The 13,235-nt window shown below is 39.1% G+C and overlaps 2 protein-coding genes across 2 annotated transcripts; both read right to left on the bottom strand.

Annotated features, from left to right (window-relative positions):
- Positions 1–2,899: 2,899 nt before the first annotated feature.
- Positions 2,900–4,718, bottom strand: pvalb3 (parvalbumin 3). The gene is made up of 5 exons (XM_059532033.1): positions 4,588–4,718; positions 4,080–4,147; positions 3,498–3,630; positions 3,281–3,390; positions 2,900–3,165 (listed from the first exon to the last, which is right to left on the bottom strand). Exons 2-5 carry the CDS (start codon positions 4,138–4,140, stop codon positions 3,140–3,142), a joined length of 330 nt encoding a protein of 109 aa, XP_059388016.1. The 5' UTR covers positions 4,141–4,147; positions 4,588–4,718; the 3' UTR covers positions 2,900–3,139.
- A 6,061-nt stretch (positions 4,719–10,779) lies between these two features.
- LOC132122124 (parvalbumin-2-like) lies at positions 10,780–12,527 on the bottom strand. Its single transcript, XM_059532034.1, has 5 exons — positions 12,443–12,527; positions 11,927–11,999; positions 11,709–11,841; positions 11,483–11,592; positions 10,780–11,045 (listed from the first exon to the last, which is right to left on the bottom strand). The coding sequence occupies exons 2-5, from the start codon at positions 11,985–11,987 to the stop codon at positions 11,020–11,022; spliced, it is 330 nt and encodes a 109-aa protein (XP_059388017.1). The 5' UTR covers positions 11,988–11,999; positions 12,443–12,527; the 3' UTR covers positions 10,780–11,019.
- Positions 12,528–13,235: the final 708 nt, after the last annotated feature.

Raw genomic sequence — 13,235 nt, forward strand, 5'->3', positions numbered from 1 at the left:
CCGGGAGGAGGTCAATGGCACAGTCGTATGGGCGATGCGGAGGTAGCGAGGTGGCCCGAGCCTTACTGAAGACCCCCCGAAGATCATGGTACTCCGCCGGAACACCAGTCAGGTCAGAGGGATCCTCCTGAGGAACACAAGACACAGAGACAGGACGAAAAGCAGCACCCAAACACAACACGTGACAAGACTGACTCCAGCTAAAACAGATTTACTGACCCAGTCAATGTGTGGATTGTGCTTGTGCAACCATGGGTGTAAGGGGACGGCCAGCTAATGACCATGCTGATACAGGACTAACCAAAGGAATAAGCGGTATTCTCCAACGTTGAGCAGAGGCAGCATCAAGGAAGTTCCCCTCAGCCCCTGAGTCCACAAGGGTGAGACCAGCGTGCGAACGACTCTGGAAGGAAAGTTGGAATGGCAGCTGAGTGCGTGCTGCAGGAGAGCTTGAACTGAGAACCGTGCCCACCAGGACTCTCCGCCTCACTGGTGGGCCCTGGCTTTTAACGGGCACTGAAGGGCGAAGTGGCCTCCCTTGCCGCAGTATAGACATGCCCCCGATGACAGACGCTCCTGCTTCTGCTGTGGTGTAAGCCGTAAACGACCCAACTGCATGGGCTCCTCCTCCGAGGGCTGTCGGCCGGCTGAACTGGCTGAAGAGGACTCTAGGTGGCGCCACGGGGCGGGTATTTGTCGTTGTCTGCGGCGGCTGAGACGACCCTCAATACGGAGTGCGAGATTAATGAGATTATCCAACTCCCGCGGGACCTCTATGGCCGCGAGTTCATCAGAAATGGCGAAATCCAACCCCTCAAGAAAACGGGCGCGCAGCGCGCTGTCATTCCAGCCGCAATGCGCAGCTAAAGTCTGGAACTGGATGGCATAGTCAGTGACAGAGCTCCTCCCCTGTGACAGTCGCGATAACTGGGCCGCCGCCTCTTCACCCTGAGCAGAACGATCAAACAACTTGGCCATCTCTTGACTGAAATCCGCGAAGGTGGCACAACAGGGAGCCCGCGATCTCCATACGGCAATTCCCCATTCGCGGGCACGGCCTGAAAGAAGTGTAAGGACGTAAGCTACTTTGGTCTCTTCATTTGCGTAACGCAGAGAAAACACCAGCGAGCATTGGGAGAGAAACGCTTGACAGGCGTTAGGATCGCCATCGTAGACCGGCGGGTTGTTGGCATGGGGTTCGGACTCGTGGGACATACCGGTGTGAAGAACGGACCCCCGGCTCTTTGCCTCTCGCTGAAGGCCGTCCTCCCGTGTGAAGAGTTCGGAGACTCGGGCACTAAGAGGATCCACATCCTGCACGGTGGTGTTGAGCTGGGTGGCATGCTGCCCTAACAAACTCCCTGTTGAACGAGAGCCGAGCGAAGCGGATCAGATCCCGCTGAATCCATAATCTGGTCAGACTGTTCTGTCAGGAGAAAGCAGGCTGGATTCAGATGCGGGTAAACTCAAGGCTTTATTTAAGCAGAGGAGGCAGAGGAGATGAGTCGCGTTTCACAGGTTTCACTCGTAGTGAGAGGATGAGAATCAGATGAGTCAAAGCAGATGAGTAATGTTCCACAGTAGTAAGTCATGTTTCACAGGTTTCCCTCGTAGTGAGAGGATGAGAATCAGATGAGTCAAAGCAGATGAGTAATGTTCCACAGTAGTACGTCTAACCGCCGAGACCGGAGGGATGACAGCCGGAAGCTACTAGGAACTCTGGGTTAGTAAGAACAAGGGCAGAGAAATAAGCTAAACACATTGGAGCCTGAGGACAAGACAACGACAAGGTGAGTACAAAGAGCAGCTAGAATATCGGAGCTATTGGTACAAGTAACAACAGTCTGACAATAGACAGAGAAACACAGGGAATGATAAAGGGGAAAAAATTAGAAGGACATAGAGAATAGGTGGCGAGCAATTAAGGTTAACAACGGGGAAACAAGGGAGGCGGGGAAAACACAAACAGGCAGACGCGGTGAGCTGTCAAACCATCCAAACACACACAAATACATACACACACCAAAAAGGCAGGTGATTAGCCCCGAGACCCGACATTAATGTATCATAATATGTTACAATGTAACATAAAACCATTATTCGTATAACTGATTATAACTGGTAATCTTAGTTTTGTGTTTGCTTTATTTGGACCTTGAGTTTTATAGATCATTTCTCTTGTCCATTAGTTATGGGACTATAGCAACCTACTACATGATAGGTAAAAATTGATAGCCTGAATGCACTGTAAGTCACTTTGGATAAAAGCGTCTGCTAAATGCATAAATTAAATTTAATTCAATTTTAATTTACTCATTGTTTAATTAGTTTTTGCACTTAATGTTCTTTTACTTTATTGGTTTGTTTCAGTGTATAACTCTGTGTTTTCTTAATTTCATTGTTAGGTCTCATTTTGGTTGTTTAGTTCCTGAGTTCTTTTGTTAAATAAACATATTATAGTACTTAGATCATCCACCTCATTTCTATTGCAATCAATTGTGCCTCTGACAACAAAAAAACCTAAGATTTTTTAAATAATAAAACAAATGTAAAGTGAAGAGTAACTCTAGATGTCAGTGTAGTTTTCACTGAAAATTAAAATGACTCGTTATTTTTCACTTCCAAAAACTGAAATGTCCCATTAGATCTATATCTCACTGATTATGTTCCATTTTTATAGTCTTTCATTGTCAGAGAAATTTTCATGATCCATTACCATAATTTATTTTATGCGATTATAACTTTCTATAGTGTATTATTTACTAAGCCATCTTTTAATCTTTCTGATCCTACAAAGCCATTACTAATGTACCCCTCTTAGAGTAAAAAAAAATAATAATAATGGAAAGCTATATTGCTAGTGTATTGTTTACACAGTAAGAGGACAGAGACTCAAAAATGAAAAATAGTATTTATTTTCTCATTGTCCTTTCCCAAAAACAGCATCAGAGATTTTACAGAACCCAACATGCATATCTACAACGTGAAAGACCTTGTGACATTGACAGTCATTGTGGACCAGGTGCATCATGGGAGTGGACAGTTAGAATTGTGTATAAAAATCAGCCACCCCGATAAATAAGTGGAGATCTCAGGCTACAATACTGATTGTCAGCAAACGTTGTTGGTCAGGTGCCATTTATGCTTTGACCAAGGCAGCAAACTCTGTAAAATGAAGGAGAAATAATTCATCAGAAGACTTTGTGGAGCAGCTGGTTATTATATACATAACATTGATATCATTTCAGTTGGTATATTGAACAAGGAGCAAATTCCTCACCATCAACGCCAATCTTGCCGTCACCATCAGAGTCTCCAGCTTTCAGGAAGGCCTTTGTCTCTGCATCAGTGAGTGCCCTGGCGCCAGCAGAGAAGTTCTGCAGGAACAGTCTGAAGAGCACAACAGGCAATTACCCTTAAGAGTTTTGTTCAATGTAGTTTATTTAAAAGTCTTAAAAATAGTTTGTTGAATATGAAAATGTGTTTTAAGATCAGACTTAAGCTCATCCTCCTCAATGAAGCCGCTCTTGTCCTGGTCAATGACAGCAAAGGCCTTCTTGATGTCATCAGGAGTCTTGGCAGACAGACCAACCTTGGCGAAGAAGCTCTTGTATTGAAAGGAGTCAGCAGCTGGAAGGTAATTTCATCAAGATTTTAGCATGGTAGTGGAGATAAATGACTACAAGAAGAACGTAAGGGTCTTGAAAAACATGGTTGCTTATCCACAGTTTTAAGCTCCATACTCTTACAAATTATGTTTACACTGAGGTTGACACCTTAAAATGAAAATGCTGTCATTATTTACTCACGCTCATGTTGTTCTAAATCCACGTGACTTTCTTTTCTCCGTGGAGCACAGAAGGAGATGTTAGGCGGAAGGACAGTCTCAGTCACCATTCACTTTCATTGCATCTTCCATAAATGAAAGTGAATAGTGACTGAGGCTGTCAGTCCCTATAGCATTCTGCCTTTTGTGTTCCACGGACAGAAGAAAGTCATGCGGGTTTGGAACGACATGAAATTGATGTTCTCGCTTTAGCTTGTAGGTCAATGGGACGGTCCAGAAACATGCACGTTACCTTGGCAGGCCTGCAGGGCTGCAGTGATGTCAGCATCATTCAGAATACCAGCGAATGCCATGATTAGCCTAAAAATTACAGAGGTTTTATTTTACTTGCATTCATATATATATTTTAATTTGAATGTAGTATATACAATTATACATTATAATTTAATTTAAAAAAAAAACATTCATAATACTCCATCCATATAACAAGATCATCAGAAATTATGTGCTCGCATATTTTTGGTATAAGGCACATATTAATTGCATATGTCTTTAACAACACAGTGTGTTATGATAAATCCCACCCAGTCCTGGCGGAAACCACTTAATAAAGAGCGATATCCCAACACGTCCAAATTCCAAGACACAAATTGTTCCCACGCCATGTGGCCGACACTTAACAGATCGAAACATCCTCTCCGGATCAACCCGAAGTCATACGGCCGTTGGTGTTTGTCGTTTTTCTTTCTTCCTTGCAAAATATTGTGAGCTCTTGTAGTTTCATCTGTGAAGACACTCACCTTTGGTTGTCCTTAGGGTTTGGGTTTGGATTCGCAGGGATGAAACTGTCTACTGCAGTGAGCACCAACTCCGTAGCTTCCACCTTATATACCACTACTCAACCGAAATATAAGGCATAATGTAATGGACACCGCATGACGGGCAGACGGGCAGAAAAAAAACTTGTCCAGTAGACAGGGTGTTCTATTTTTATGCACTTAAATGAAGATGCTTAAAAGGTACGTATGTATAAGTCCTTAATATCGCGTCGGCTAATAATAGCCTATACGATGTCGATATGGATGAAAGCACTAGAATGTTTCTGAAGATGAGCAGGAAGAGTTAAGGTCATCCTTGAGTGAAACTGAGTTCGCTTTGCAGTTGTGTGACTGGAGCAAATCATCTCACGCTTTGGAGCTTCAAGGGAAAGCGCGAGAATCACAAATTAACCCATAATACTATTTTTCAGTCGTTACTTTTTTTCTTCGGAAATATAAGGTAAATGCAAACTCACAGGGCATCGTGGCGAATGTGTTCATTTGACATGAAGATGGCTAGTCAAGATTTCAGCTGTTGGTCCTTGTTTCTTTAACGTCCACCGAATGGATTTGCCGTTCTTTTGTCCACTGCTTGCTAGCGTCACTTGATTTTTCCAGTGATTTTAAATAAATGTATAAAATCGACAGCTGTTGTGTGTAGTTATTAGACCAATGATAAAATGTTTCTGACTAATTTGGACAGTGTTTACAGAGAAACTTTTTTATTGTTTAATGAAAACGTCGCTAAGTCTTGGACTTGACTTTCATTTATCAAAACAGTCTTAATTTCTCAGCCCGCTCCCTGTTCACATTATCTAATAGATCTTTCATATTATGTCTAAACCTGGTGTAGCTATTACATGTTGGCTTTTTGATGCACTTCTTTTCTCCCGCTTCTCTAAGTCGCTTTTGGAGCTTCTGCTAAATGCACAAAGGTAAACATTAGACTGAATGTAAAATAAAAAAATATTATAAATCTAAATTAAATCTATATTCTCAAATGATACACAAGCTACTGTCAGATCATGATATAAAAATCAAGATGAAGCTTACCATCTCCCATAATAATGACAGGTGTATTGGGGTCAGTGATTCTTGGTTATAACTAAATATTTGTAACAATATTTTAGACAGTTTTAAAAAAACATTTTGTATAGCATGATTTTGGAAAACTTTTGAAACATTTTTCAGAATTCATTACATTATGAAAATGTAAATAAACAGACAAAGCTGTTTCAAAATAGCTAATCCTTAACAATTAAATGGATGAAAATGGCCAAAGTAGAAAGACATTAAGACTATAGGCTAGTTTTAAAATCACAATTGTTTTAATATTATGTTTTTAGACAGTGCTTGTGCACATTCATATATTAGATCAGAAAAATAAACTTTCTTTGGCTATGAGACATTTTAATTAGGGGCCAGGCACAGAAGGTGCAGATGACACCTATTGTATCAGTTGGCATTCTTTTTCTTCTTCTTCTGCTTTTGAGCCTATGGCAACCCATAGAACCGCTTGAGAGAAAGTTGTGAAATTGGACACACTGATAGAGGACAGTCTAAACATTTATCATAGCAAATTTGGAGTCTCTAACTCAAACTCTCTAACGCCACCACTTGTGATCCATATGGCACAGAGGGAAAATATTCATTTTCTTCTGAATCCTTGAATCATGCAGAGTCAGATGAAGTCCAAAATGTAAAAATTGTAAGGTTTAGTTCTTTTGCTATTTTCAAAACTTCAAAAAATCTACTTTTTTTTTTCGAACTCATCGACATCCTAGACCAGGGGTGTCCAAACACAGTCCTGGAGGCCCGGTGTCCTGAAGAGTTTAGCTCCAACCCCAATTAAAGACACCTGAACCATCTAATCAAGCTCTAAGGCATGCTAGAAACTTAAAGACAGGTGTGTTGAGGCAAGCTGGAGCTAAACTTTGCAGGACACGGCCCTCCAGGAAAGAGTTTGGACACCCGTGACGGTGTGTCTGACTTTCACCAAAATTGTCTCAGATCATCTTCAGACTATGCTGGCAAAAAGTAATGGAATTCAAGTTGATTAGTCAAACCGTTGTCAAATTATATACAAACTAATTCTATGTAAAGCAAGCAAAAATGGATGTGATACTATATCTCCGCAACGGTTTGGTGTGAGACCAAACTTGGTATCTGTTATACCAAGCATGACCTACAGTGTTTCATCACAGTGCCACCTAGTGGTCAGGAGATAAGAAAAAAATATTGTTTTGCTTATAACTTCTTATAGGTTTGGCCAAAAATCACAAAACTGGTCTCCTTAGATTTGATGGAGCATGCCAAGTCGAACCATGTTTCCATTTCAGCCATTTTTGGCATCGGCCATTTTTAAAATGCTATAATTTACGAACGCATTGACATATTGTTATGAACCTTGGTATTCATCTTCAACACCATGCCCTGATGGTACTCAAAAAGTTTGGGGGCATTTCTAAAAATGATAATAACTTTTGTTTTCATTAGTCTATTGTAATGAGACATCGAAACCAATTATGCCATAATTGGCTGAATTTTTAGTCTGCCATTTTGATTTAATTTGAAAACATACTTTTTCGAACTCCTAGACCGTTCACCAAATTTGATTCGGATCATCTTCAGACCATGCTGGCAAAAAGATATACATTTCATGTCAATATACGAAATGGTTCTCGTTTAGCGCATCAACAAATTTTCTGGAAAGATTGCAAACTGCGACTTATTAACACCAAACTTTTTATGTGACTTTGTCACCTTAAATTAACGAGGTCAAATCAATTTGGTAACATCGCCACCTATTGGTCAAGAATGATAAACCATTCATTAACCACTAATTAGAGGTATTAGTTATTATATTATATTTTATTAGTTATTATTATAACCAAACTAGAGGTATTTCGTATTGCTTGGCGGGAAAGTAACCTATCCTACAGAAAACCATTAAAAACTGCTAAATCCGATTACTTTTCTTCTCTTTTAGAAGAAAACAAACATAACCCCAGGTATTTATTCAATACAGTGGCTAAATTAAGAAAAAATAAAGCCTCAACAAGTGTTGACATTTCCCAACACCACAGCAGTAATGACTTTATGAACTACTTTACTTCTAAAATCGATACTATTAGAGATAAAATTGCAACCATTCAGCCGTCAGCTACAGTATTGCATCAGACAGTGCACTATAGACCCCCTGAGGAACAGTTCCACTCATTCTCTACTATAGGAGAGGAAGAATTGTATAAACTTGTTAAATCATCTAAACCAACAACATGTATGTTAGACCCTATACCATCTAAGCTCCTAAAAGAGGTGCTTCCAGAAGTCATAGATCCTCTTCTGACTATTATTAATTCCTCATTGTCATTAGGATATGTCCCCAAAACCTTCAAACTGGCTGTTATTAAGCCTCTCATCAAAAAACCACAACTTGACCCCAAAGAACTAGTTAATTATAGACCAATCTCGAATCTCCCTTTTCTGTCCAAGATACTAAAAAAGGTGGTATCCTCACAATTATATTCCTTCTTAGAGAAAAATGGTATATGTGAGGACTTCCAGTCAGGATTTAGACCGTATCATAGTACTGAGACTGCTCTTCTTAGAGTTACAAATGATCTGCTCTTATCATCTGATCGTGGGTGTATCTCTCTATTAGTTTTATTGGATCTTAGTGCTGCGTTTGACACAATTGACCACAACATTCTTTTGCATAGACTTGAACACTTTGTTGGCATCAGTGGAAGTGCATTAGCATGGTTTAAATCGTACTTATATGACCGCCATCAGTTCGTAGCAGTGAATGAAGATGTATCATATCGATCACAAGTGCAGTATGGAGTACCTCAAGGCTCAGTACTAGGGCCGCTACTCTTCACGCTTTATATGTTACCCTTGGGAGATATCATCAGGAAACATGGTGTTAGCTTTCACTGTTATGCTGATGATACTCAGCTCTATATTTCTTCGCGGCTGACGAGTAATTTCTTACTGCTGAATTCTGAAAAAACAGAGGTGTTAATTATAGGACCTAAAAACTTCGCTTGTAATAACCTAGAACACTGTCTAAGACTTGATCTTTCCTTAGAAAGCCACGTTTCTAGCATTTGTAAAACTGCATTTTTCCATCTCAAAAATATATCTAAATTACGGCCTATGCTCTCAATGTCAAATGCAGAAATGTTAATCCATGCATTTATGACCTCAAGGTTAGATTATTGTAATGCTTTATTGGGTGGTTGTTCTGCACGCTTAGTAAACAAACTACAGATAGTCCAAAATGCAGCAGCAAGAGTTCTTACTAGAACCAGGAAGTATGACGATATTAGCCCGGTCCTGTCAACACTGCACTGGCTCCTTATCAAACATCGTATTGATAGATTTTAAAATATTGCTTATTACTTATAAAGCCCTGAATGGTTTAGCACCTCAGTATTTGAATGAGCTCCTTTTACATTATAATCCTCTACGTCCGCTATGTTCTCAAAACTCAGGCAATTTGATAATACCTAGAATATCAAAATCAACTGCGGGCGGCAGATCCTTTTCCTATTTGGCGCCTAAACTCTGGAATAACCTACCTAACATTGTTCGGGAGGCAGACACACTCTTGCAGTTTAAATCTAGATTAAAAACCCATCTCTTTAACCTGGCTTACACATAACATACTAATATGCTTTTAATATCCAAATCCGTTAAAGGATTTTTAGGCTGCATTAATTAGGTAAACCGGAACCGGAAACACTTCCCATAACACCCGATGTACTTGCTACATCATTAGAAGAATGGCATCTACGCTGATATTTGTCTGTTTCTCTCTTATTCCGAGGTCACCGTAGCCACCAGATCCAGTCTGTATCCAGATCAGAGGGTCACTGCAGTCACCCGGATCCAGTACGTATCCAGACCAGATGGTGGATCAGCACCTAGAAAGGACCTTTACATCCCTGAAAGACAGCGGAGACCAGGACAACTAGAGCCCCAGATACAGATCCCCTGTAAAGACCTTGTCTCAGAGGACCACCAGGACAAGACTACAGGAAACAGATGTTTCTTCTGCACAATCTGACTTTGCTGAAGCCTGGAATTGAACTACTGGTTTCGTCTGGTCAGAGGAGAACTGGCCCCCCAACAAGGTTTCCCAACGATGGAGTTTCGGTTCCTTGCCACTGTCGACTCTGGCTTGCTTAGTTGGGGTCACTTCATCTACAGCGATATCGTTGACTTGATTGCAAATAAATGCACAGACACTATTTAACTGAACATAGATGACATCACTGAATTCTATGATGAACTGCCTTTAACTATCATTTTGCATTATTGACACACAATGACATTTTCCTAATGAATGTTGTTCAGTTGCTTTGACGCAATGTATTTTGTTTAAAGCGCTATATAAATAAAGGTGACTTGACTTGACTTGGCTAATTATGAATTTTCAAAACTGCTAATAACTTTCGATGCATTAGCTTATTGTAGTAAAGTTGACAACAGATATACCAATTATGCCATAACTGGCCAAACTTCCTTTCCTTCCTTTTTCAAACTCCTCCTAGACGGTTGGTCCAATTTTCATCAAATTTGACTCAGATCATCTTCACACCATGCTGGTGTGTTATGGATTTAGTATCGATAAACTAAGTGACGCAACAAATGTGAGGCTTGATGCCAAACTGCATTTGAGGCCGTATCTGTGCAAAGCTTTGACATATTGAGAGAGAGTCAGCTTCTCCTGCTTTACTTCAGTCGAGTTGTGTGTGATATCCCTTTGTGTTCAGAGTATAAAGTGACATGCTCACTCAGTCACTGAGAGCTGTAAGTGATGCCTGTAGCCTGCATAAGGCTCATTAGTTTACTTCCTGTTGATTGTGAGGGCCTAAATTTGAGCATGTGTACAAATCCTCTTGGTGAGTCCCTGTGTTAGACAGGGGTCATTATGTTTATATTTAAAAACTGCTTACATCTCTGTGATATGAACTAGAAATCTACATGTATTGCTCTTGCTTATATACACTGTGGAATCATAACACTGTCCATGTGTAGATATTCCTATATTTTCAAAGATACAGTTTTAAGACTTGAATTGTATAAGTATGAATTTCATTAAGAAATGTCCAAGTTAAGATTCTTGTACTCTCATATGTCAAAATAAAAGGAAGACGCACAATGTTGTTTTAAATCAAATGTATTTTTATTTCCTTAAAGTGCAAAAGAGATTGTAAGTTTGCACACAAAAGGTTTTTTACAGAACAATACAATGCAATGAAACAACATTAATAATAAATAGCTTTTCAAGACATTGAACGTGCGTTCTTTGAAAGGAGGAGTTTGCAGGGCATTCATAAATAAATATAAAAAAGATGATAGGTAAGCATAGCTCTGGTTCCAAAGAGAAGGGTCCATGAATGCTTAGGCCTTTACAAGCAAAGCAAACTCTGTGGAAACACATTGATAAAGAAAAGCAATTAAAGTCTTGCACTTTTCATTTTAGCAGTTCATTCAGTTCAAGCAGCTAAAAGTTTATTTGTACCTTTAATTTTTTATTTATTTAATCATTTATAGGCTACTACATATGCCATTCTTACAAAACATAAACAATTATTGATGTTTTTCATTAAGAATTACTGCACTTTTATTATTTGCTGACCTGCTTTAAATATAAATATAAACTTAGCTACAAAATCAAGAGCTATAAAAGATGATAAATCAATTAATGTTAGGACTTATTAAGCAAACATTAAAAATGTTCTGTAACTAATAGATTTTAAGTTTGATTGCATCACCATAATTCATAATTTAATGTTTTATCTTGATATGCTTTGTATCCTCAGTGCTATAAAGTCCAAAATATTATGAATATGAGTTTAAGTACCATCAACTCCGATTTTGCCGTCACCATCGCTGTCACCAGCTGAGAGGAAGGCCTTGGTCTCAGCATCAGTCAGTGCCCTGGCACTAGCAGAGAAGTTCTGCAGGAACAGTCTGGGAACATTGAGGAGAATGGAAAAGAGCATTAAGAATACTGCCTATATATTATAATATTATATAATAAATGCATAACAATGAGTTCAATAATACTAAGTCTGTTGCTTTCATACTTCAGCTCATCCTCCTCAATGAAGCCACTCTTGTCCTGGTCAATGACAAAGAAGGCTTTCTTGATGTCATCGGGAGTCTTTGCACTCAGGCCAACCTTGGCGAAAAAGGTCTTGTAGTTGAAGGAGTCAGCAGCTAGAATCACATAAAATAGAACCGATATTAAAAATCAACTAATTAATCAATAGTCTATTGGAGAGTTATAAGATATGTGTCTTACCAGCGCAATCCTTAAGGGCTGCAGCCACATCCTCGTCCTTGAGAATTCCAGCAAATGCCATTTTGATTTATACCTGGAACAAGACGATGGTACATTAAGATGCATAAGGGTTTCTGACATTTAATTTAGACTAAAATATTGTAACATCACATTAACTGCAACATTTAGTGTCATTTCAAATAATTCTCAAACAATTCTCCCAATAAGGTAAAACTTCCTAGTGTTAAAATATGATTTCTGTGAGCTCATGTGAGATTGCCAAATGAAAAACACCAAAAAAGTCATTAAAAATGGACAATCATTGCAAGCTCATCCAAAAACACAAGGAGGTAAGTAAAAAATATGGTCCTTGGTTTGGTTATTTGAAGAGATGTACTTTCGCATTTTCAGTCCTGCTGCAAGTCCATTCACATCCTTATTTTATTCCTCCATTTCTCGTTAATTATATTCCATGGTGATTAGAGAAATTCATTGACCCCTGTTGTATGATCCTCAAGGTGTCTTGGGTAAACTCACCTTTGCGCTGCGTTGGCAACTGTTCCACAGATGTGTGACGACTACTCAAACACCCATGGGCCTAGCTTTTATACTTTTGTCTCTGGGGTTGTAACGGACACCATTTGCTGAGGTTGGGTAAAGTTTCAAACAAAAATGTGTCCACTAGTCATATAGCTCTATTTTTATCCTTTCGAAAAGGGGATGCTCTGAGTCCTTATGGGAAACATATGTGGGACATCCTAGTGCACACACTGCATGTTTTTGCATGAAAATGTGTGCAATGCATTTATATGTAAAGTCATTCTTTGTACCAAAATTCTTATATTTTGCCCATTCAGCTTTGTACTATGAAAATCTGAAATCGTTTTTGGGGTCAAACAGGAATCCTTTTAGAGTGAGTTACATAAGATCCTGCTGGATAAACTGAAATTTCTGTTTTGCAGTCTATTCATTATTTTATTTTTGAAGTTTAATACAGTAAATGCAGTAGGATTATATCTCATTAGGATTCTTTATTTTCCATTGCAAATTATTATTTAATTCACTTGAAGATATATTTCAATAGGGAAATGTATAAGAATATATGTTTTCAGTTTTTTTTCTTGGGGTGGAAGGGGAGGGGGATGCCAACCCATTTACAGTTGCTGTTCCATATTTATTCTATACATGAAGTAAGACGATGCTTAGCAGATTCTTGGACAGCTGGATATTTGAGCAGGAGCAAACGTTTCAGAGTTTCAGATTACTGGCAAATATGATAAAACACTTTTTATCTCTAAAGGAGGCTATTTCACTCAATATCTTAATTAAT

Source organism: Carassius carassius, chromosome 40, assembly GCF_963082965.1.
Source record: "Carassius carassius chromosome 40, fCarCar2.1, whole genome shotgun sequence".
NCBI lineage: Eukaryota > Metazoa > Chordata > Actinopteri > Cypriniformes > Cyprinidae > Carassius > Carassius carassius.

Excerpts from the sequence above, each read along its gene's own strand:
- pvalb3 (XM_059532033.1), bottom strand. The coding sequence starts at position 4,140 with ATGGCATTCGCTGGTATTCTGAATGATGCTGACATCACTGCAGCCCTG. Across the intron at positions 3,631-4,079 it reads AGCCCTGCAGGCCTGCCAAG|CTGCTGACTCCTTTCAATAC; the intron begins GTAACGTGCATG and ends ATTACCTTCCAG. Across the intron at positions 3,166-3,280 it reads CGGCAAGATTGGCGTTGATG|AGTTTGCTGCCTTGGTCAAA; the intron begins GTGAGGAATTTG and ends TTCATTTTACAG.
- LOC132122124 (XM_059532034.1), bottom strand. The coding sequence starts at position 11,987 with ATGGCATTTGCTGGAATTCTCAAGGACGAGGATGTGGCTGCAGCCCTT. Across the intron at positions 11,593-11,708 it reads ATTGAGGAGGATGAGCTGAA|ACTGTTCCTGCAGAACTTCT; the intron begins GTATGAAAGCAA and ends CAATGTTCCCAG. Across the intron at positions 11,046-11,482 it reads CGGCAAAATCGGAGTTGATG|AGTTTGCTTTGCTTGTAAAG; the intron begins GTACTTAAACTC and ends GTGTTTCCACAG.